The sequence below is a fragment of the Lathyrus oleraceus genome, chromosome 6, assembly GCF_024323335.1.
Source record: "Lathyrus oleraceus cultivar Zhongwan6 chromosome 6, CAAS_Psat_ZW6_1.0, whole genome shotgun sequence".
Lineage (NCBI taxonomy): Eukaryota > Viridiplantae > Streptophyta > Magnoliopsida > Fabales > Fabaceae > Lathyrus > Lathyrus oleraceus.
The window spans coordinates 307,856,321-307,882,362 of record NC_066584.1 but is presented as its reverse complement, the minus strand read 5'-3'; the positions used below and the strand labels follow the sequence as shown (position 1 = coordinate 307,882,362).

Genomic DNA, 26,042 nt, shown 5'->3' with positions numbered 1-26,042 from the left:
AGACAACGTCCGTGTTGTAGACAAAAGGTGCAACAAGGTTTTCAACCTGAAATACCCCCCATGATAAGGGAAATGAACCGTCGAGCCATGCGACGTTAAACGAAGCGCTTCGTGGGAGGCAACCCACGCGTTTGATTTCTAATTTATTTCGTTTTTATTTTTCTGGGTGTGTGCTAAAATTTTGTGTAGGGGAGGAGGAGAAGTAAAAGGGCAAAGTCACAAACACCTCCAAATGGAAGGAAACTACACAAGTGCAGTAAACCAACAGTAGTCGCTGTGAGTCCCCTTTGTATCTGGATTTAAACATTGAGGTCAATGTTTAGTTCAGGTGTGGGGGGGGGGGGGTTTCCTTTCATGTTTTATTTCCATCGCTTTTGTTTTTGTTGTTGTCGTATTGTTTTTGTTGTTTACTTGTGTGTACAGGGTGATGAGAAATGGTTGGACGAATCCGGGATCAATGGTAGTGGATGAAAGAAACCCCTCAAACTTAGGCTGATAAGGTACCCCGGAAGTTGATGCAACCTTGAGAAAAGAAGTCGGACACATTTTGGGGACACCGGACCAAGAAAGCGGTATGGAAAGACCAAGTCAGGAAAGAACCACATAACACGAAGAGACTTTCAGAGCTTGCAAGCTAACCAACATGGTGAGATCACAAAAAGCCAAACACGAAATATCAACATGAGAGTTCAGCCAGGTATGACTTTATCACTCTGATTTTGCGTATGTTCTGTTGACACGTCACAACATGACAACACACACTGAGGCAAGTTGTTTGTTTAGCCAGGGCCTTTCTAGCCATCCCTATATGTATGTTTCCCTTCGTAAACCCTGTTGAGCCTTAGCCATTTTATTCATTGTAAACCCCATGTTAACGTTTAAGCATTATTCATCATGAACCCCCTGTTAACTTTTAATCATCCATTTCCTTTTATGTCATAACTCGGTATGATTGTGTGAATTGCAAGATGTGCAATAAAACTAAGTTTGGGGTGGAAATCTTGAAAGGGAAGGCAAGTGCATAAGATGAGATCCTACAAAAAGAAAAATAGTATGTATTTTCTTTAAAAAAAAAAAGAAAGAAAAGAAAAACAAAAGAGAAAAATGCACTTGCCGAGACCGTAGATTTTAACAGATATAAAATGCTCGGAAAAGTTGAATAGAAAAAGAATCAAGAGAAGTGAAATTAACCCCCAGAGTATATGTGATGCACAGAAAAAAAGAGAAAGAAAAATCACACAACATGACTACCGAGTTCAAAACCCTTGGTTATCTAATTTTTTTGTTTATCCCACCGTACCCAAGCCCCGTTACAACCTAAAAAGACCTCAAAAAGTGTGTGGAATCTGCTGTGGTAGTGACATTAGAATGTATTCAAAGTTAAGAGTTGGTATTGCATACTGTGCTGTGAGTGTACACACCTAACCCTGAGAGATATTGTGAGTGTGTGAAAAGCTTGCAGGTGAAGAGGTTTTTGATGTGGAAATGTGGTAAACTGCCTGAATCGGAGAGACCTGAAACTCGATTGGAAAGGAAGAACACAAAGGGTGAAAGACTAGGTTGCATTGTGGAAAGCGAATTCGGGGGTGACCTTTGTTTGGACTCAATACATCACTTGAGGACAAGCAATGAGACAAGTTTGGGGTTGTGATCGGTCACCATTTCCATTGAATTCCCGCCGTTAATCCGACATATTTTCATCACTTTGGTAAGATTTATGTTTGTTTTCAGTTGCTTTGGAGTTATTGATCATGTTTTATTGATTTGGTATCGCATTGCATTCGATTACAAGTTTATGTCAAAAAGATCTCGTTTATGCTTCGTTTGGTAGTGTCATTGTTACAGGCTATTGCACAGGTTTAAAAGCAAGAATGGTGAAGTTATGGACACTCTGAAGGACAAAAATATGAAAGAACAGCAGAACAACACGGCCAACCGTGTGCCACCACACGGCCGTGTTGTTGATCAAGCAGAGCAGAGATGAAGCAGAAAACAGAAATCAACACGGCCACCCGTGTGCCACCACACGGCCGTGTTGATTAAAACAGTGCATTAACACGGGCACCCGTGTGTAGGGACACGGCCCGTGTTGTTGCCATTGTAACTTATGCTGAAAATAATTAATGTTGAAGAACAACACGGCCACCTGTGTGCCACAACACGGCCGTGTTGATTGGACGCAGCATGGAAAATCTAATTTTTGCTTTGTGAACCGATGCTGCTCATTAAGGGTAGTTTGGACCTTTAGCTTGGAAGAGAGTGATCTGAAACTATAAGAAGGCCTAGAAGAGAAAGAAGAGGGGACTTTTTGACAGACGAACGAAAGCATTACAGTGGAGGAGATAGCGAATACGACGGATTCGAAGACGGCGAGATTCAAGGGTAGCCACCATTGAAGATCAAACTCTCCTAATTCTTTGTAATGTTTAATCTTTCCTTTATGAGTTCTTTAAGTACTATGAGAGGCTAAACCCCCCAATGCTAGGGGGTGGTCCTGATTTGATCTGATGTTATGAATTTGAACAAATGATTTCCTTATTGCTATGTTACTTATTTCAATTCGATTGTGTGATGTTATTATGCTTTTGTATCGGACAAATACAAATTGATCTATGACTATCAATAACAGGACTGTGATTGTTAGGGTTTTCACACAATTAGGTTTATGATTGCATCACCTAGGACTAGGAACTTTTATAAATCACCGTAAACCTTGATATTGTTTATGATTAAAACCAATGATTGATTGAATGGACATTTGAGTAAGAATTGGTAGTTTAATAGTTTCTTTCTTAAGTACTTAAGGAAGAATATTATGAGGTTAGGTAATTGAATGTTTCATATGTATTAAGGAAATATTGACTGAATTCATAATTGGTTAAATCAACCACTTCCCCTAGCATGCTTTAACTTAATCAATTCCATTTTTACTATCTTTTGTTTTATTACTATTATAAATTCCAAAACAACCAAACCATTATCGTTTTGTTCTGAGAGAATCAAATTAAAATAAGTATTTCCTACGCAATCCTCGAGATCGATACTTGGAAATAAAACTCCTTATTACTACATCGGTAAAAATAGTACACTTGCTATTTTTCCGATCAAGTTTTTGGCGCCGTTGCCGGGGATTGCCAAAATACCTATTTTAATTTTTATTCTATTGAAATTTTGTTGCTCGTCAACCAAAATTTTATCTGTGACGACCTTGTTATTCAATTCAAATATTTGTCTAACTTGTTTATGCGAGGTAAGCCCTCAGCGAATTTTTCTTTTGATGCAGATCCAGAAAGAACTCTTCGCGCTAGACTGAGACAAGCTAAGAGAAAGAAACTGGAATTAGCAGAGAAAGCGGAGGGAGAAGTTGTTTCAGTGCACTCAGAGAATTCAGATTCAGACACGGAAACAGTTCCTAAAATCATGGCTGCTAATCCACCACCACCACCACCAGAGAGACTTCTCGGTGACTATGGCGGAAACAACACTCCGGGTGGTCGTATGACAATTGTAAACCAACCGGTAAATGTCGACCAATTTCAGCTGCATCCCAACACCATTAATCAACTTGAAAGGCAGTCCTTTTCTGGAAGAGTGAATGAAGATGCCAACAAGCATCTCCAAAGGTTTTTAACTATGAGCACAACGCTGAAAATGCCTGGACATAACGAAGAAGCAATAAGGCTTCGTATGTTCCCATTCACTTTAGCAGATGAAGCCGAAGAGTGGTTCTATTCCTTACCTGCTGGCAGTATCACCACATGGGAAGAGATGGAAACAACATTCTTGCATGAATATTTTCCTGCATCAGTGTCACTGAGAAAAAGATATGAAATCCTAAACTTCAAGCAGAAGGAGGGTGAGTCACTAGGAGATGCCTATAAAAGATTCAAGAGAATTCTAGTGGCTTGTCCTACTCACAACATGGATGAAACTGAGCAGATGCAAATGTTTGTTAATGGTCTTCGAATTCAAACGAGGCAAATCCTTGATTCAGCAGCTGGTGGCTCAGCTAACTTTGCAACAGCCACCGGTATGAAGAAGATAATTGAAGCAATTGCCTCAAATGAGCATTTAGAGTTATATGACAGGGTATCAAGCAAATCTGCAGTTATCGACTTGAAGCTTGAAACAAACAAACAGGTGAAAATTGAAGAAGCAGTTGCTGCGGAGGTAGAGAAAAGGTTGAAAGCACTAAACATAGGTGCTCAGAAAGTGGCTCAAGTACAACAGGCACCAAACGATGTGTGTGGCATTTGTAATGGACCACACAATACTGTTCATTGCTTTGCAACACCACAGCAGATAGAAGATATCAAGTTTTTAAAGCAAAACAATCCTTACTCCAACACATACAATCCGGGGTGGAAGAATCATCCCAACTTTGAATGGAAGGATCAGAACGGGAATGTGCAACAGCAGGTACAAGGTCAATATCAAAACCAATATCAGCAACAGCAACAACAGGTCCTTAAGAAGGCAGATTGGGAGATCGCAATTGAAAAGATGGCAGCTCAAAATATGCAATTTGAAGAAGAAACTAGAAACAATCAGAAAAATACCACCGCCTCCCTAAGGAATCTCGAAGTGCAGCTGGGGCAGATAGCACAACACTTGGCAAGTTCTCGAACACCAGGTTCCCTACCAAGTGAAACAGTTCAAAATCCGAGAGGTCAGGAGAATGTTAATACTGTCACGACGACAGAGAAAGAGGTTGCTAAAAAGAAAAAAATTATATCACCGAGCGAGCTGACTAAAGAAGAAACTACAAAAGGAACTAAACCGGTGATTAAGTTGCCCTACCCTCAGAGAGTGACAAAGAAGGAACCTAGTGAGTCAGACTTGGAGAAATTCATGACAATGTTTAAAAGGATTGAGGGTCATATGGCTTTGTTTGAAGCACTTGAAAGGATGCCCATGTACAAGAAATTCGTGGAAGAGGTAATGGCTGAAAAGAAACCAACCACTGAAGAACAGGTATCCGGTAAGGAACAATATAATGCAAACTCCCTGGAGCAGAACATTCCTAACAAACAAAAGGATCCAGGAACCGTCACAGTACCATGCACAATCAAAGAAAGAACCTTCAAAAAGGTACTAATAGATTCTGGAGCTAGTGTGAATCTAATGCCATTATCGATCTATCACAGGCTGGGTATTAAAAATATCAGTGATATAAAGACCAATCTGAAGTTTGCGGATCACTCAAGAAAAGATGCATATGATATAGCTGAAGATGTGCTGGTAACAATAGCGGACTTGACTTTCCCAGTCGATTTTGTAATCCTAGACATACCTGAAGACAATGAGGCACCCATCATTCTGGGTCGACCTTTCATGAAGACGAGTCGATGCAAGCTCGACATGGATGAGTGCACGTTAACCTTGAAAGTTCACAACAAGGAAATAACATTGAATGCTATTGAAAACCAGGAGATGGAGGAAGATACAAAAGCTCAGTATCAAGTAGGCTTAATCAGGACATTGAATACTATCAAAGGCTCACCACTGCCAGTAGCCACCCGAAATGGAAAGATTCCTAACACTGAAAGGATAGTTAAAAAGGAATCGTGGCACAAAAGAGTCCACAGTGATAAAAGAGACAACGTCCGTGTTGTAGACAAAAGGTGCAACAAGGTTTTCAACCTAAAATACCCCCCATGATAAGGGAAATGAACCGTCGAGCCATGCGACGTTAAACGAAGCGCTTCGTGGGAGGCAACCCACGCGTTTGATTTCTAATTTATTTCGTTTTTATTTTTCTGGGTGTGTGCTAAAATTTTGTGTAGGGGAGGAGGAGAAGTAAAAGGGCAAAGTCACAAACACCTCCAAATGGAAGGAAACTACACAAGTGCAGTAAACCAACAGTAGTCGCTGTGAGTCCCCTTTGTATCTGGATTTAAACATTGAGGTCAATGTTTAGTTCAGGTGTGGGAGGGTTTTTCCTTTCATGTTTTATTTCCATCGCTTTTGTTTTTGTTGTCGTCGTATTGTTTTTGTTGTTTACTTGTGTGTACAGGGTGATGAGAAATGGTTGGACGAATCCGAGATCAATGGTAGTGGATGAAAGACACCCCTCAAACTTAGGCTGATAAGGTACCCCAGAAGTTGATGCAACCTTGAGAAAAGAAGTCGGACACATTTTGGGGACACCGGACCAAGAAAGCGGTATGGAAAGACCAAGTCAGGAAAGAACCACATAACACGAAGAGACTTTCAGAGCTTGCAAGCTAACCAACATGGTGAGATCACAAAAAGTCAAACACGAAATATCAACATGAGAGTTCAGCCAGGTATGACTTTATCACTCTGATTTTGCGTATGTTCTGTTGACACGTCACAACATGACAACACACACTGAGGCAAGTTGTTTGTTTAGCCAGGGCCTTTCTAGCCATCCCTATATGTATGTTTCCCTTCGTAAACCCCGTTGAGCCTTAGCCATTTTATTCATTGTAAACCCCATGTTAACGTTTAAGCATTATTCATCATGAACCCCCTGTTAACTTTTAATCATCCATTTCCTTTTATGTCATAACTCGGTATGATTGTGTGAATTGCAAGATGTGCAATAAAACTAAGTTTGGGGTGGAAATCTTGAAAGGGAAGGCAAGTGCATAAGATGAGATCCTACAAAAAGAAAAATAGTATGTATTTTCTTTAAAAAAAAAAAGAAAGAAAGAAAAGAAAAACAAAAGAGAAAAATGCACTTGCCGAGACCGTAGATTTTAACAGATATAAAATGCTCGGAAAAGTTGAATAGAAAAAGAATCAAGAGAAGTGAAATTAACCCCCAGAGTATATGTGATGCACAGAAAAAAAGAGAAAGAAAAATCACACAACATGACTACCGAGTTCAAAACCCTTGGTTATCCAATTTTTTTGTTTATCTCACCGTACCCAAGCCCCGTTACAACCTAAAAAGACCTCAAAAAGTGTGTGGAATCTGCTGTGGTAGTGACATTAGAATGTATTCAAAGTTAAGAGTTGGTATTGCATACTGTGCTGTGAGTGTACACACCTAACCCTGAGAGATATTGTGAGTGTGTGAAAAGCTTGCAGGTGAAGAGGTTTTTGATGTGGAAATATGGTAAACTGCCTGAATCGGAGAGACCTGAAACTCGATTGGAAAGGAAGAACACAAAGGGTGAAAGACTAGGTTGCATTGTGGAAAGCGAATTCGGGGGTGACCTTTGTTTGGACTCAATACATCACTTGAGGACAAGCAATGAGACAAGTTTGGGGTTGTGATCGGTCACCATTTCCATTGAATTCCCGCCGTTAATCCGACATATTTTCATCACTTTGGTAAGATTTATGTTTGTTTTCAGTTGCTTTGGAGTTATTTATCATGTTTTATTGATTTGGTATCGCATTGCATTCGATTACAAGTTTATGTCAAAAAGATCTCGTTTATGCTTCGTTTGGTAGTGTCATTGTTACAGGCTATTGCACAGGTTTAAAAGCAAGAATGGTGAAGTTATGGACACTCTGAAGGACGAAAATATGAAAGAATAGCAGAACAACACGGCCAACCGTGTGCCACCACACGGCCGTGTTGTTGATCAAGCAGAGCAGAGATGAAGCAGAAAATAGAAATCAACACGGCCACCCGTGTGCCACCACACGGCCGTGTTGATTAAAACAGTGCATTAACACGGGCACCCGTGTGTAGGGACACGGCCCGTGTTGTTGCCACTGTAACTTATGCTGAAAATAATTAATGTTGAAGAACAACACGGCCACCTGTGTGCCACAACACGACCGTGTTGATTGGACGCAGCATGGAAAACCTAATTTTTGCTTTGTGAACCGATGCTGCTCATTAAGGGTAGTTTGGACCTTTTGCTTGGAAGAGAGTGATCTGAAACTATAAGAAGGCCTAGAAGAGAAAGAAGAGGGGACTTTTTGACAGACGAACGAAAGCATTACAGTGGAGGAGATAGCGAATACGACGGATTCGAAGACGGCGAGATTCAAGGGTAGCCACCATTGAAGATCAAACTCTCCTAATTCTTTGTAATGTTTAATCTTTCCTTTATTAGTTCTTTAAGTACTATGAGAGGCTAAACCCCCCAATGCTAGGGGGTGGTCCTGATTTGATCTGATGTTATGAATTTGAACAAATGATTTCCTTATTGCTATGTTACTTATTTTAATTCGATTGTGTGATGTTATTATGCTTTTGTATCGGACAAATACAAATTGATCTATGACTATCAATAACAGGACTGTTATTGTTAGGGTTTTCACACAATTAGGTTTATGATTGCATCACCTAGGACTAGGAACTTTTATAAATCACCGTAAACCTTGATATTGTTTATGATTAAAACCAATGATTGATTGAATGGACATTTGAGCAAGAATTGGTAGTTTAATAGTTTCTTTCTTAAGGACTTAAGGAAGAAAATTATGAGGTTAGGTAATTGAATGTTTCATATGTATTAAGGAAATCTTGACTGAATTCATAATTGGTTAAATCAACCACTTCCCCTAGCATGCTTTAACTTAATCAATTCCATTTTTACTATCTTTTGTTTTATTACTATTATAAATTCCAAAACAACCAAACCATTATCGTTTTGTTCTGAGAGAATAAAATTAAAATAAGTATTTCCTACGCAATCCTCGAGATCGATACTTGGAAATAAAACTCCTTATTACTACATCGGTAAAAATAGTACACTTGCTATTTTTCCGATCAAGTGTCTGCTACGCCTGACATAATAGGCATTGTTGTCGAATTATGCAAGGCCATGGATCCAGATGTTGGTATGGCCTGTGGATTAGGGATTTCAAAGGATACATCAATCGAATTTGCTCTGATTGTGCCTATTCCCTGGGGAGGGAATTGTTCCCCTTGACTGGTTGTATTAACCATCTTTTTTGCGTTTTTTCTGTTGGTTATAGGTTGTGAATTGTTGGCTATCCTTCCACTTCTAAGGATCATACAACACTAATTTTTAAACCAAAAGAATAACAAAAATTTTGCGAATTGTAAAAGTAAAACAAACTATTGTAATCAACAATTCTTTTGACACTGTCCCACTGGTCGTGCCAATTTGTTTACCAGTGATTTCTGATAAACAACCGCTAGTCTTCCAAATTTATATATTTTTGGTAACTCACAGGATCGACTAGATTGATCCTAGGACATGTGTCTCAAGAACTATTATTATGGTGATTTGATTCATGGTTAAGTTTGTTTCTGGTTTGTGGACAACGAAAAGTGTTTTGACAACAATTCTAAACGAAAAACTTATGACTTTATGAACAAAGTAAATGACGATAACTTTGTAGTAAAAGGTTTCTTAAAGATAACGAAAATACTTGGAAAGGGTAAAGATAAGTGACTCGAATTAAATGCTTTAAGTTTTGAGAAAGTACTAGAAATGAAGACTTGGCGAAATGTAAATGCAAAAGTAAAAGTGATGATAAACTACTGAAAATAAGGCCAGTTCGACAGAATAAAAGGCAGTGAATAACTTTAATTTAAATAACTTGTATGAAATTGAAAAAACATGAACGAAATTTGTGGTGTTCTTCATACATACATTTTCAGCGTAAAACTTTTTTCTCTCGCTCTGGAACTTCGAATATATTTTGTGAATTTCTGTATATCTGTTTGAACACACCTTGAATCTAAAACTAAGACCCCTATTTATAACAATTCGACCCTAACGGCCTCTACACATATGACTGCCACGTTCGCCATTCTCAAGCGTTGCATGTCTCAGATGTTTCCACGTGTTGGCCTGACAAAAACTGCTTCATTTAAATTTCAAATCTTCCCGCTTGAGGCTTCGACTCTGTTAAAACGCCTACGTCGAAGAGAGCTTCGTGGAAATCCAAAATCTTCTAAGTCTCAGGCTTCGACAACAAAGAATTGTTCACCCACGAAAAGAATTAAACAACTTCGACACAACCATCTTTTATTTATTCTCCAAAACGTAACACTTCCAAAGAACTTCAACTATCTGTCGAAATCTCCAGCTAACACACATACAACAACACCATCATCACACATAGTCATATGTTACGCATATAATTCATTCATGTTATGCGACTCACGACAATGACTCATATGCATATGGTATCAATTCAATATTTGGTTATTCTTACGAACCCGATTCCCCTTTCAGAATACCAAACTCCCTCTTATGAGTTCCAGATAAGTCTTTCGTCCCCCTTCAGACCTACGACTTATCTCCTTCAACATATCAACAATGAATGTATGACATAATAATAATGCAATTAACACAACAATTATAACAATATTTAGTGATCTACAATAGATCATACAATTGCAACCATTTGTAATTTAATCAACCCTTATAGACTACCATTAATATAATCAAACACACCATCTCAATCATTCACAACACATCAAATAATTTGTCAATACGGACCTCGTCCATATTCCTTACATCATACACTTCTTTCCCATCTACTACCAACCTCTAATAAAATCATTAAAAATATTTTATCTTTGAAACAAAGTTATACCTCTATATTTTAGCTACCCAACACTTCTACCCCCGTCCCAAAAGGATTTACGAGTTGAAAGTTATTATCAAAACCATGCACGAAGGCATTACCAAAAAATTGTTGATTTTCTAAAATTTCCAAAACGATTTTCATGTTCTCCAACCCCAGAAACGCCCATGAAATCATCACCAAAAATATTTTACCCCTAAAATAAAGTTATAGCCCTCTATTTTAGCTACCCAACGCTTCAAACCTCGTCCTAAAATGATTTACGAGTTGAAAGTTATGATCAAAATCATGCACGAAGGTGTTAACAAAAAATTGTTGTTTTTCTGAAATTTTCAGCACGATTTTCATCTTGTCCAACCCCATAAGCGTCAATGAAATCATCACCAAAAATATTTTATAGTTTTAAATTCAATTATAAACATACATATATCAATCACTACTTATATTCATATAATGATGGATCTATATTCTATATCAATCCCTAAAACCTTCAAACATCATCAATGGTGGAGATACATGAACACTTTAAAACATAAATTTCATTCAACAAATATCAACATTCATCATCAATCCAAAGAGAATTAAACCTTCCTATACCCTTCCATTCATATCCCTATTATTGAACCAAATTCCCACCCTTACCTTGTAATTCCAAAAAAATTCAAGCTTTTGGTTATTTTTTTTCCTAGAGCTATCATGAGGTTTTCCTTACTTTTTTCTTCTCGCATCTTTTTCTTCAATTCCAAAACTTTCACCTACTGTAAACTTTTTCTATCACTTCTCTACTCCTAAATTAAAAACCTAATTTCTATCTTTCTAATATTCCATTAAGGCCTAACTTATTACTAACTTATATTATTTATTTTAATTTTCCACAATTTGCACTTTTCACCCCAAACTCATTATTTTATTATTTCATTTAAATAATAATCTTAAAAAATTATTTTAATCAATTAAATAATTATAAATATATCTACCAACCTCTAATCACTCTCCACACTCTCTACCCAAGGGTCACCCACCCTTGTTGCCCTAACACATCTCAATTATCACACAAATAAAAATTAGATACACACATAAAATTATAATTAATTAATATAAATAATTTCTAAAAAAACAGGATATTACAACCTCACATCAATCAGAGTTACGAATCCCATTTTATAATAGAAACATGGAAATAAGTCATTACTTAAGTCATAAGCATACATGGTAGTATACCATTATTAATTAAGAAATATTTGACATACAAGCATGTTTTTACTTCACCATATGTTAGAGCATTGAATTAGCTTTCTAAAGCATCCGACCACAACACGTTACAAAACTCAAGATACACTAAAATCGATGCCACTAAAAATCATGTATTAGCAAGCTCGGTGAGCGAGCCATTCATGGCTAAGCGAGTCAAGCCATAAAGCACTATTTTCAAGAATTTACTATCTCTCTAAGCAAGAAAATCAGTGTCTAAGCAAGAATCAACTTTTCAGAACTCTACGTCAAAGAATAATTAAGGAATATTAATTATCCGGATACCACTGACTTGAAACTACCATCTTAAACCAGTAAAAATAAAATGTGCTTTGAAGAAGCTCAAGCCTACATCGAGTCACAATTCAATGATGCGACCTCTTTTGTATTTTGAACATGTTAACAAAGTTTTTCCAGACTCACCAACTCCAAAATCTCAAAAAAAATATTTTTAAAAGAGCTCGCATTAGCAAACCACCTCCTTCACCGCCTCCACAAAAACTACATTAATTGACGAGATGCCAATTTTTATGCACAACAAATACATCAAGCGGATCGTCAATATTGAGGGTGACGGTAATTATGATTATCGAGCTGTTTTGAGGTCCACACTTATACATGATAGAATTTTTGAGGTCCATATTTGTCCATAACTTCTATAAATTTAGAGTCTTATTTTTTATTTCATAAAAATAAAAAATGTCTTAAATGTCACAAATAAACATCATCTGCTATGTCGCAAATGTCTCATTCTCCAACGCGACACCCAAATGAAAAGTTTAAGCTCAATGAGTACACCTCTTTTACGTATCTGCTATACAAAATGCATAATCTCCTACCATACGGAGATAATAAAAAAATTATGAAGCTCGAGTACCGTTGATCGTCAATTAACAATGACGACAATATTGAGTACAACAACTATGAGCTAAAGACAGATGCAAATGTAAGGACTATGTTGAATACATTTTTCTGTTTTGAAACAAAAGTTCTGATCGAGTTGGACGTGACGATTTCAAGAACGGTCGAAGATATTGTGAAGATATTGAAACGTCCACCTGGATATTAAAATGTAATGTTTCATTTTATATTGACATCATCTATGTAATGTTGATTTTATATTATGATGATAATTTTTTTTTTTTCAAAATATAACTTTTTATTTTTTTGCTTCTACTTCTGATTCATTATATTACGACAGATTCTGAAGATGTATCTCCAAATTAAAAAAAAAAAATCTATTCCTAAAACATCCCTGAGAAATGACATAGATTGTGGGTCCTTATCCAAAGAAGATATCTTTAAAGTCTAAAGTATTTTAATATTTCTAGATGATACTTTAGTAGTATATAAATGAGGTGCATTAAAATTTTTAACTCAAGAAGACATTGCCGCGTGTACCAGTTTTTGTTCTCATGTCTTAAAATTTTGGCATCACCACACCCAAAACCACCGTCACAAATAGTATAAGAAGAATAACATTCTCATTATCCAATACTCAACAATTCAACTATCTTCTTGATAGATGCCATTGTTCTCTTCGACAAAGGCTTTCCTCCTCTTCCCACCGAATGGCACACTCCGCCACCAAAACGTGCCTCAGAGGCGTCGTTTTTGACATGGACGGCACACTCACTGTCCCTGTCATCGATTTCGTCTCCATGCACAAAGCCGTCCTCGGCGACGACGAGTATCACCGCATCAAAGCCTCAAACCCTGCCGGAATCGACATCTTGAAACTCATCGACCACTGGCCTTCACATCAACAACGCCGAGCTTATGATACCATCGCCCGCTTCGAACAAGACGCTCTCGATAAACTCCAAATCATGCCCGGTACTACCTAATTGCATTTTCATTTCCCTTCTTCGTTTGCGTCTTGTATCAATTGGTTAGTTAATTTGATTATCATGCAGGTGCTGCTGAGCTTTGTAACGTTATTGATTCGAAGAAAATGAGAAGGGGATTGATCACGCGGAATATGAAGCCTGCAGTTGATTTATTCCACCAACGCTTTGGGGTATGTTACAGAAATTCAGAATTGGATTCAATTTATATTTTAATGTTGTATTGCATGTTTCATGTTAGGGATCATATATATAAGTTGTTTTTGGCTTATTTTCTTAAGCTCTTCAGAATAGCTTATGAAAACAATTTAGGTCCTATAACTTATATGAAAGCAATTTGCAGTTATTTATATCTTGTTATAGAAATGACTTATGCATAAGTGATAAACACTTAATTAAGCAGGGAATTTCGGCCTTTCATAAGTCTTGATCTTTTGCTGCAGATTACATTTTCTCCAGCATTAAGCAGGGAATTTCGGCCTTATAAACCTGATCCAGCTCCATTACTGCATATTTGTTCTCTTTGGGATGTTCAACCTAATGAAGTAATAATGGTTGGGGATAGCCTTAAAGATGATGTAAGTCATTTATTTTATGCTAATTTGATTGGATATTTGTTTATATAGAAACAATGCTTGTTCACCTTTGATTACAAATAAACAATTGCAAAATCAAAGGAAGAAATGTGGAACGATAGCAAAGGATAGAAACGTAACAAGCTATTTTGAAATTTTCATATAGTTTGTTATGCAATGCTGGGTGCTGACTAGTAGACCTTTTAGCCTGTGCACAAATTTAATCATGAGTCTGCAAACATATAGTGTGATTGCTTGTAGTAGATGAAACATATAACTCAGTGCTTTCACTATGCATTGTGGTTTTTGGCATCACTTTATCTATATCAATTTTATGCCACTTCTGATAGCGCGGCTCAAAGCAATTCCTTTCAATTTTATGCACATTATTTTCCTACTAAAATTTTATGGATTCTTCAAATGTACTTAAAATTTGGATGGTTAATTGATTGATGTTGCTTGTTGTTTATACAATTTGCAGGTGGTCTGTGGAGGGCGAGCAGGAGCATATTCGTGCCTGCTTGATCAAACTGGAAGATACGATTCTCCCGAGTATGCTAATGTTGATTTCAAACCAGATTTTAAGGTAACTTCTCTTGCTGAAGTTTACTCGATTCTGGAGAGAAATTTTGAGTTGTCACCATGATGCCAAGTCCTGTTCGCGTGGAGCATTTATTTTGTGGGTTGTCATATAAGATTCTGGAGGAGGTGACATATACATTTGGGGGTAGTTTTATTCCTCACCTCATGTAAGGTCATGAAAAAATATAATTGAAAATTTTTAGTTGAAGGATTTCATAGGTGAGATATTTTATAATATTGTTGTAATATAGTATCTTGGACAGTTAATGCGAACTTTCATGGATGTCTTTGTTAATATAGAATGATTTATGATTTGATTAATATAGAATGATGTCATATGATTTCATTATCTCATTATTGTATATATTTTCTATTTTTAGAATAGACTAAAAAAATCAAATAGGGAATATTTGTAATTAATTGTTATAAATGCTCATTTAATTATAAATAGATGGAATATAATGAGGAATGACAAGAAGTCAGAATTTGTGACATGATATTTGAAGGTTCGCTCAAATCAAATCTTTGAAATCGTGTTATCCTGGTCTTGCTCAGCGATACCCATCAGGTCGATCGTAATTGTCTCTTTCATTCCGGTTCGTTGTCGGTTTATCAATGTCGTATCTTGATTTTGTTTCGGTGGTTCTCGATTTGAAGGATGAAGATCATAATTCTTGGCATTGTTCTGGATTGTTGTTCTTCGTTTGTGATTCTGAGTTCTGACTTTGGTTGTCGTCTCTTGATTTTGTCTTTGATTCAAGATTTGATGTTGCTTTGGGATTGTAATTTCGTGTTTGTAGATTTGTGATTCTGGTTTTGTGCTTACTCACGATCATATTGTGTTCGCCTTCGTTGGTAACTTGTTTTTGTATCCTAACTTGTTTTCATTCTTCATAACTTATTTTGACGAATTGACACATTGTTAAAAAAAAGAATATCATATAGTGTGTTGCACGTGCATGTTCGGCTGTATTCCTGATTCCATGTAGAAATATAGTCCAAAGATTTTAGGCTTATATTATGACTTCAAAAAATGAGATTTTTGAAATACTATGACTTCAGAGACTGAGAAGAGTTTTTGTGTTTGATTTATAGTGCCCTATCTTGATTTTGTCTCAGTAATTCTTGATTTGAAGGATTGAGATCGTAATTCTTGGTGGTGTTCTGGATTGTTCTTCGTTTGTGATTCTGAGTTCTGACTTCGGTTGTCGTCTTTGATTCCGTCCTTGATTCAAGATTCAGTGTTGCTTTGGGATCATAATTTTGTGTTAGCAGATTTGTGATTCTGGTTTTATGGTTACTCATGATCATCTATTGCAGTACTGTGTTCGCCTTCGTTGGTAACTTGTTTTTCTTCATTTCGGTATTGCATCTGTCACCTAACTTGTGTTCATTCTTCGTAACTTGTTTTGAAGTTGTGACACATTCTTAAAAAAAGAATATCATACACTGTCATACACTGTCTTGCACGTGCATGGTAGGCTGTTTTCTTACTTTATATAGAAATATAGTCCAAAGATTTTAGATTTATATTATGACTTCAGAAAATGAGAAAAGAGTTTTTGTGTCTGAATTACCGATAAGAATTATTCAATTTGAGAATTTCAATTCAAAAATTATGTAAAGGGAAAGGGACTCTGGAGTCACCTAAACACCGTCTTCAAGACATCAACTGAGAAAGTTGCATTAGATATGTGGGATCAGGGATGACAATTTGATTCATCCCTAATGGACACCCAATTTGATTCATCCCTAATGGACACCCATAAAGATATCCTCAATGGATAAGCAAAAATAAGGACAAACATGCTCGTGTAATTACCCACTAAAATAAGCGGGTATGGGTGCTGATATAGACACTTTAATACCTAACTCGTCCCATACCCGCACACTATGTATATTTATATATTTTAACTTATTTTATTTCATAAAAGTTTATGTTTATCAATTTAAAAAAATATTTCAATATTAAATCATTACGTATTTAATATATGTGTTTGTTTATTTCATAATTCGACAGGCTATTTTTAAATTTTTTTTAATGTTCTTAAAAATTTAAAATGATATGATATTTTATAATTGATCTATTTATTTTTATTAGAAATGTGGATAACAGGTAGGAGATACCTTGAGAAACATGTCAAAAGAGTCTAAGAGTATACCTAAGAAGCTATTCAACACCATGTCGAGAGAAGACTTTCCGATAGACTTTAAATATTTATAAGATTGAGGAAATCAAAGATAAGGAGGGTTTTATGCACTTAATAACTGTTTTAATCGAGGGAGCAGTTGTTATTTCAAAGCCATAAAGACGTGGCAGAATGTGGAGTGAAGAGTAGCATGCATTCAAGTTGTTAGGGGTGTGCAAAAATTTGATGAATTATATTACTAAATTGAATTGCATTACATCATAAAATAACTAAATCACTTGAATGATCAATGAACTGAACAATTTAAATCAAACAATTATAATTCAGTATAAAACCGGTTCATAACCAATTTTCTTTTATAAACTGATTTAATTATATAAATAAATTTTTTTATAAAAAGAAGAAGAAGAATTATTGAGTGAAAATAAAAAAAATGAAAATTAAAAAATATTTTAATTATGAAAAATAAAAAAATATTTTATTAAAAAATAAAAATAAAAATATAAAAAAAAGTATATTTTTTTAGAAAAAAATCTGAAAATAAAATATTTTGTATTCCATAAAATAAAAAATATTTTTTTATTCATTAGAAAAGCATAATTAAATTTGAAATAAAAAAAAATATTTTTTCAGAAAAATAAAAATTATTGTTTTTCGAAATATAAAAAATATTTTTTTTAGAAAAATAAAAAAATATTGTTTTTTTAAATAAAAAAATTATGAGTTAAAATTTTTTTTAGTGAATTTTCCCCCAAATTTCAAAATTCAAAAAAAAATATTCTGGATTTTTTTCCCGTAAAATTAAAATTAAAATATTTTTTTTAAAGATTTTTTGCCAGAAGTTTTTTTTTTCAATCCGATTTTTTTACTTTTTTTCAAAAAAATAAAAAGTTTAATTTAATTTTTATAAATAAAAGATTTTTTTAAATAGATATTTTCAGATATTATAAAAAAAGAATTTTAAATTAATTATTTTTTATGAAATTAAAAAAATTAATTTTAAAAGAGTTTAAATTATAAAATTGTATATAATTGCAAACTGATTATAAACACGTTTATAAACACAAACTGATTCTAAACTAGTTTTAAACTGAATTGACACCAATTTAGCAATTAACTGTATTTTTATTGAAAGGGTTATTATAACTGAACTGAACTATAAATGTGGTTTGGTTCAGTGCAGTTCATGAACCATGAACACCCCTAATTCAAGTGACGTGTCAATGCCTATAGCATTAGAACCGTCGAAGACAATTATTCCTAGGTAGTATTTATAGCAGACTCATATGTTGTAGCATAAGGTTTGCAAGTTTCACATAATAGTATCTATAACTATGGAGTACCCAAGTTAGAGAGAGAAATAATTTGTGAGGAATTATGTGAGTCCGCGTCCTTTTTATTTATGTGTTTTTATGTTTCCTTAATTGAAACACATTTACTTTTCTTCTCATTTATTGCATTCTCTTTTAATGTTGTTTATTTCAAGTTTTTTTTACTTCAATTTAAACGTCATTTTCTTTGAAGTCTATTCACGCATTGTCTGCGTTCAGACAAATCTAGTTACGTCTTACACATACACCACAGTCATAGCACAAAAATGATCTCGAGATTTTTCGAGTTAATCTCAAAGACTTTCAAACTCGTGATTGTTCGCTAAAAACACATGTGAACAATATCATCCATAGATTTAGCCATCGACAAATATTTTGATTTGTTTTAATTTTTTGTTTAGCCGGACAAATCAGTGTATATAATTATGTTTCAATATTAATGAAGTGTAATATATATAATTTCTTAATATTTTAATTCATTTTTATCTTTGCCAAAATATTTGTTTATTTGTCAAACAAAGTCTTCAATTAGGTTCTGTTTTTTCTGCCCGGTTCCGGATAGTTTCAAGAGATGTATCTCTGAAACAAGATAATACGGTGTGAAATCGGGGATACATCTCTAAAGTGACATGGTAAAGTTTTTGAAGTCCACATTTGTCTGCAACTTCTATAAATTAAGGGACTATTGTTTTTAATTCCACACAAATAGAAAATATCTCATATATTACAATTAGACATCATCTGATATGTCATACATGTCTCCTTCTCCAGCGCGATACCCGTACGAAAGTTTAAGCTCAACGAGTACACCTCTTTTACAGATATGAAATACAAAGTCCATAATCTCCTATTTACAGAGACAATCGAAAAATTGTTAAGCTTGAGTATCGTTCACCGTCGATTGACAACAAATAGAAGATTGAGTTCAACAGCTTTGAGCTCAAGACAGATGCAGATGTAAGGGCTATGTGGAAATATTTTTCCGTTTCGAAACAAAAGTTCCGCTCGAGTTAAGAGCGATAATTTTAAGATCGGTCGAAGATATTGTGAAGATGTTGAAGCGTTCACATAGATATTGCAAATATGTTCCGAAGATGCATCTACAAATACATTTCGAAGATGTATTTACGAATATGTCTCGAAAATGCATCTCTAAGTTGAAAAACAACAACTAATAAGACGTCACTCATAATAATCTAGATTGTATACGTATTGGATGCATTCAAAAATTTATTTTCAAAATTTAAAAACATTTTAATATTTTTATATGGTGTCTAAATAATACAACATACATTAAATAATTCTCTTTAAACAAACTCAAAACTCAAACCCAATTATAATGATTGTCCTGTCAAACAGACAGCCGCGTGTAGAGTTTTGATATGTCTTCAAAATTTGGCATCACCACTCTCCAAACCACCATCACAAATAATAACAATAATAATATTCTCATTATCCAATACACAACCATTCTACTATACTCTTCTTCTTGATAGATGCCATTGCTCTCTTCCCCAAAGGCTTTTCTCCTCTTCCCCCGGATGTCACACTCCGCCATCAAAACGCGCCTCAGAGGCGTCGTTTTTGACATGGACGGCACACTCACCGTCCCCGTCATCGATTTCGTCTCCATGTACAAAGCCGTCCTCGGCGACGACGAGTATCACCGCATCAAAGCCTCAAACCCTGCCGGAATCGACATCTTGAAACTCATCGACCACTGGCCTTCACATCAACAACGCCAAGCCTATGATACCATCGCCCGTTTCGAACAAGACGCTCTCCATAAACTCCAAATCATGCCCGGTACTACATAATTGCGTTTTCAATTCCCTTCTTCGTTTGCGTCTTGTATCAATTGGTTAATTAATTTGATTATCATGCAGGTGCTGCTGAGCTTTGTAACGTTATTGATTCTAAGAAAATGAGAAGGGGATTGATCACGCGGAATATGAAGTCTGCGGTTGATTTGTTCCACCAACGCTTTGGGGTATGTTACAGAAATTCAGAGTTGGAATTCATGAATAAGCTGTTTTTGGCTTATTTTCTTAAGCTCTTCAGAATAGCTTATGAAAACAATTTAGGTCTTATAAGTTATATGAAAGCAATTTGCAGATATTTATATCTTGTTATAGAAATGACTTATGCATAAGTGATAAACACTTAATTAAGCAGGGAATTTCGGCCTTTCATAAGTCTTGATCTTTTGCTGCAGATTACATTTTCTCCAGCATTAAGCAGGGAATTTCGGCCTTATAAACCTGATCCAGCTCCATTACTGCATATTTGTTCTCTTTGGGATGTTCAACCTAATGAAGTAATAATGGTTGGGGATAGCCTTAAAGATGATGTAAGTCATTTATTTTATGCTAATTTGATTGGATATTTGTTTATATAGAAACAATGCTTGTTCACCTTTGATTACAAATAAACAATTGCAAAATCAAAAGAAGAAATGTGGAACGATAAATGTTTTCACAGCAAAATCCCGACAGGATAGAAATGTAACAAGCTATTTTGAAATGTTCATATAGTTTGTTATGCAATGTTGGGTGCTGACTAGTAGACCTTTTAGACTGTGCACAAATTTAATCATCAGTCTGCAAACATATAGTGTAATTGCTTGTAGTAGATGAACCGTATGACTCAGTTCTTTCACTATGCATTGTGGTTTTTGGCATCACTTTATCCATGTCAGTTTTATGCCATTTCTGATAGCGCGGCATTTGATTCGCCATAAGGATGAGTGTTCTTCACAAATTAGTGGCCTGCACAGGGCAACTTCAGAACTGCTCAAAGCAATTTCTTTCAATTCTATGCACATTATTTTCCGACTAAATTTTTATGGATTCAGATGTACTTAAAAATTGGATGGTTAATTGATTGGTGTTGCTTGTTTTTTATACCAATTTGCAGGTGGCTTGTGGAGGGCGAGCAGGAGCATATACGTGTCTGCTTGATCAAACTGGAAGATACAATTCTCCCGAGTATGCTAATGTTGATTTCAAACCAGATTTCAAGGTAACTTCTCTTGCTGAAGTTTACTCGATTCTGGAGAGAAATTTTGAGTTGTCACCATGATGCCAAGTATTGTTCGCGTGGAGCATTTATTTCGTGGGTTGTGATATAAGATTCTGGAGGAGGTGACATATACATTTGGGGGTAGTTTTATTCCTCGCCTCATGTAAGGTCATGAAAAAATATCATTGAAAATTTTTAGTTGAAGGATTTCATAGGTGAGATTTTTTATAATATTGTTGTAATATAGTGTCTTGGACAGTTAATGCCAAGTTTCATGGATGTCTTAGGGCATGAATGCCACAAAATTGTGGCAACTTCCCAAAATTAATGCCTTATGAGTTGTAAAAGATGCTAGTAATGAAGAAATTGATCCTCAACGCAATTTGATCAACATCTTTAGCAAAAAATCATACAGACATCTTGATCAACATCTTCTGCAACAACTCACAAAAACTGTTCCACAAAATTTGAAGCGACAAAAACTGTTCCTTGGAGAACAACGTGTATCGGCTTTGAGTTTGATAGGAAAAATCTGCATTGATTGGATTTGGGTTTGTGTTTTTTCTGATTGTAAAATATGGGAATGAGTTGGATAATTAGAATATTTAATAAAATGAAATAGAATAAAAATAATTCTACTATGTTTTATTCCATATAAATAATAAAATATAATTATTTATTAAATTTCATTTCATTCCATCAAAAGAGGTATTTTTTATATAGAAAATGATGCAACTATTATTTTAACAAGTAATTTAATTTATATTTTTATAAATAAAAAAGTATTTCCACCACAAAATATTGCACTTTCTAGTATTTGATATCAATTTAAACTTTGAAGGCAATTCGTATTTGGAAAAGCACAAATCTCAGGTTTGTGATATTTTGCACCGTGTTATTGGCAATGGAAAGAGCTACTCAACTAAAAGTTGATAATTCTTTTCGGGTGAATAACATTCACTGAATACAAAGAATCTAACTTTTGTAGAATAGTAATTAATATTAAAAGAGAAAATACTCGACCTTATAATAATAAATGCAATTTTTGTTTACGCATTTTAAATGTACTTGTATCTGAACTACAAACTACTTTAGTTTCATATTATTTTATTACTTTGAATGATTTAAGATTTAGTGTTAGAATGATTTAAGATTTAGTGTTAGAAGCCGTATATGGAACTATAATCAAAATTACAACAATATCTCTGAACTATAATGAATGAGCTTTTTATCCCTGCACCGCAGTCACCTTCCTATAACAGACCATTGGACCTAATGTGCCCTTGAGTCAAACACAAGGGTACAGGAGAAGGATATCAAAGTTATTTTATGGTATTATACAAATGTATCACAAATGTGTCTCTCTAGATTTCAACATAGTGTATTGTAAGATTATCTTGAAATGTTTGACACCCTTCTTCTATTTAACTTATGATAAGATGAAAATAGACATCTAAGTTAGTAACAGAAGTTATGTAAAAGCAAAATCCGTGATAGAAGAAGCACATTAAAGCAACACAGCATATCTAATATTCTCGGTAGAATATCATAATCGATAAAATATTGAAAAAGATGTATATACTTGTCTAAACGAATGAATGATAAAAAGAAAGGCAAAGTTGCTGGAAAACCTGCATCAAGAATATAAACATATATTCATATCTTGATTATTCTTCCTAACTACTACTTCACCCTGTATTTATTTTAATAAAACTGATTCATCTTGATAGTAATGGCAAACTATGCAAGAGAGCACTCAAGCTAAGAGTCTAAATATACAAATTAATAAAACAAGAACTTTATCCCACTGTAGCACTAACAGTTGAATTGACAACCACTAACACATCCAGCCAACATTCTGTTATTACATTTAGAAATGAAGATCCCTTGTATTATCAGGTTGTAAATCAGAATGTGACCTCCATCAAAATCCCTATACTTGTATTGTTAGGGTAGCCTGCTTTTGTCACCTATGCAGTAATGAAGCCCTAATAAAATGAATTGATTCTCTCACTTAAATTATGATTATCATGTGTGATTTTGGGGAAAGAGATTACACTGCAGAGGGAGCAGTGGAAATCTCCCCCCTTCAAATTTCACTTTCTCATGTTTTTATGTTTTTAATATTTTATTGAGTGGTGTAGATTTCACAGGATGGTAAGTTCACGGGAGACAATCCTCTCCCGTGATTTTGAGTCCTGATGGATCACCAAGCAAGTAGTTTCAGAGTTCTCTGAACTACATGGCTGCCCAGTTTCCAGTGTTCACTAGACACTTTTAGAAGATGATATTTTTATCACCAATTCTATAGGAGATTTAAGTTAGAATATCAATATCAGTACATCCATCTGTCATTATTGATACAAGGTCATCAAGCATTTCATAGATTGAACTAGAACAAGGATGTGCTTTATCAGCAACAGTGAAAGAATGTGTTTTACCACCCATAGTTATCCAACTGATACCTGGAACTTTTCTTAAGCCTTTCTCTTTCATCATTGTTCTCACCTCAGTTACAACATCCCATCTTCTATAAGAGGCATATGTATTTGAAAGCGAGATATAATTGGAAGGGTTTTCAGGTTCTAGCTCTAAGAGACACCTATAAGCCAAGTCTCGTGTCATTGAATTCCCATGTACTACAGAGGCAGTGAAAAGAGATCCCCAAACACTTGGACCAGGATTTATTGGCATTTTTTTAATGAACTCCAACGCTTGATCAAGCTGGCCCGATCGACCTAACAAATCTACTACACAAGCATAGATTTCAACTGTTGGTTTTATTTCATACTTCGTCCGCAAGGAGTTATATATACTAATGCCTTCATCTACCAATCCTGACTTGCTACAAGCAGAAAGAACACTAACCACTGTTATCATGTCTGGTTTGATCCCTTCCTGAAGCATTTTGTAATATGTAGTCACAGCTTCCCCTCCTTTTCCATGTAATCCATACGCCGAGATAATCGAACTCCAAGTGATAGCATCTTTGAAATAAGAACCATTATCAAATACCCGTCTTGCATAATCTAAACTCCCACATTTGGCATACATATCAATCAAAGCATTACATAGAGAAATATAATCATTCAACTCCATTTTAATCGAAAGCGCATGGACTTGTTTCCCTCCCATTAATCCAGCAAGCAAGCCACAAGCTGGAAGTATGCTAATAAGTGATACTTCATTGGGTCGTAGTCGATCCTTCCTTTGCATCTCACGGAGAAGAATCAATGCATCCTGAGGCGCTCCATTCTGTACACAACCATTAATCATTGCAGTCCATACATATATGTTTCTACTTCTCATTTGATCAAATACTCTCCTACTAAGAACAAGTTTTTTACTCCTTGAATACATATCTATCAAAGAAGACCCAATATGAACATCTGATACCATTTTCAAATCCAATCCATTCTTCACAAGATAACAGTGAAGTTCCCTCCCATAATCCCACTTCCCGCCATTATCAGAACACAAAGGCAAAAGACTAGCAACGGTAAAAGCATCCGCCTTAAAGCCTTCATACTGCATTCTTCTGAAAAAATCCCACAAATCACCGTTTAAAGCAGAAGCAAAATATCCCATGGCAGAGCATCCAGAAATTATAACATTGAATGAAGCAACATTCCTACGAGGCATTTCATCAAACACCTTCATCGCATCACCAAACTCTCCACATCTACTATACATTGACATAACAGAATTGGCAAGAACAATATCCGACACAAACCCAATCCTCATACTCTTCCCATGAATCAATTTCCCTAAAACCAAGTCCTTAACCTCACCAGAAACTTTGGAAATTGTAGAAAGTGTGTAATCATCAGGCAACAAACTACTAAGACCCATTTGGCGGAACAACACAATGGCTTGATCAAATTGATGATTCTTGACATGGCCATTAATGATGGAGTTCCAGAGATAAACGTTTTTGGTCTGAACAGAGTCAAAGACGAGTTTTGACATGGTTAACTCTCCAGATGTGGCGTATGCGGAGATGAGCCTGGTGGTGAGGAAAGCGTTTTGGGAAAACCCATTTGCGAGGATTTGAGAGTGACATTGTTGGGAAAGTTTGTGAGAATGAAGGTCAATGCTGAGCTGAAGAAGATCGAGAAGATTCTGTGGTGCAAGGAAGACAGTGACGGAACTGTAATAACGAGAGACTGTGAGGGAGAATGTCTTCCTCAGAATCATAAGAGCTATCGGTTGTTTTGAGTTTGAATTTTACGGGTGGGTATGAAAGAACGAGTGAACCGATTACAAATTAGTACAGAAACATTTATAAATTTATGTGAGTTTCAAAATGGTACTGAAAATCATATTCTCACTAATTTTTTTATTTGACAAATAGACCAATATCACCCCTAGTAAATACTCTTATTATCTCGGGTATGTTTATATTGATTAAAGATAATGAAGTCCAGTATAATGAAATATGTGTACCATGGTTGGGTCGAATACTTTAAATTTGGGTGCGGTGTCTTTATAATTTCTTTTTATAATAAATATATAAGAATAAAAGAAATAATTGGATAAAAAATATATTTTTATTTGATATTGTGCAAAAATAATAGAAATATAGATCTTAGAATCAATGTTTATACAACATCAAAACATAAACCACTATAAAGAGATTTCTTCTTTTTGATTCGATCTTTTTTCCTATAAAAAAATTGATCAAATCTTTAAATTATTTAAATATCATCTTCTTAATATTTTTTGTTGCAAAATCATTAATAATTCATTCATAATCAAGGTTCTTCAAAAAATTATTTTCAATTGAAA

At 35.1% G+C, this 26,042-nt stretch overlaps 2 protein-coding genes and 1 pseudogene across 2 annotated transcripts; 2 read left to right on the top strand and 1 right to left on the bottom strand.

Annotated features, from left to right (window-relative positions):
• Positions 1–13,258: 13,258 nt before the first annotated feature.
• LOC127091465 (haloacid dehalogenase-like hydrolase domain-containing protein At2g33255) lies at positions 13,259–15,101 on the top strand (annotated as a pseudogene).
• Positions 15,102–19,548: 4,447 nt separating this feature from the next.
• On the top strand, positions 19,549–21,645 carry LOC127091464 (haloacid dehalogenase-like hydrolase domain-containing protein At2g33255). The gene is made up of 4 exons (XM_051030108.1): positions 19,549–20,039; positions 20,120–20,223; positions 20,449–20,583; positions 21,150–21,645. The coding sequence occupies exons 1-4, from the start codon at positions 19,730–19,732 to the stop codon at positions 21,312–21,314; spliced, it is 714 nt and encodes a 237-aa protein (XP_050886065.1). The 5' UTR covers positions 19,549–19,729; the 3' UTR covers positions 21,315–21,645.
• A 1,899-nt stretch (positions 21,646–23,544) lies between these two features.
• Positions 23,545–25,599, bottom strand: LOC127097358 (pentatricopeptide repeat-containing protein At3g12770). The gene has a single exon (XM_051035853.1). The coding sequence runs from the start codon at positions 25,449–25,451 to the stop codon at positions 23,571–23,573; it is 1,881 nt and encodes a 626-aa protein (XP_050891810.1). The 5' UTR covers positions 25,452–25,599; the 3' UTR covers positions 23,545–23,570.
• Positions 25,600–26,042: the final 443 nt, after the last annotated feature.

What these genes read in the sequence shown, in the direction of transcription:
- LOC127091464 (XM_051030108.1), top strand. Translation starts at nt 19,730, where the DNA reads ATGCCATTGCTCTCTTCCCCAAAGGCTTTTCTCCTCTTCCCCCGGATG. An exon ending in TAAACTCCAAATCATGCCCG is followed by an intron (nt 20,040 to 20,119) that starts GTACTACATAAT and finishes ATTATCATGCAG; the next exon opens with GTGCTGCTGAGCTTTGTAAC. An exon ending in GGGATAGCCTTAAAGATGAT is followed by an intron (nt 20,584 to 21,149) that starts GTAAGTCATTTA and finishes ACCAATTTGCAG; the next exon opens with GTGGCTTGTGGAGGGCGAGC.
- LOC127097358 (XM_051035853.1), bottom strand. Translation starts at nt 25,451, where the DNA reads ATGATTCTGAGGAAGACATTCTCCCTCACAGTCTCTCGTTATTACAGT.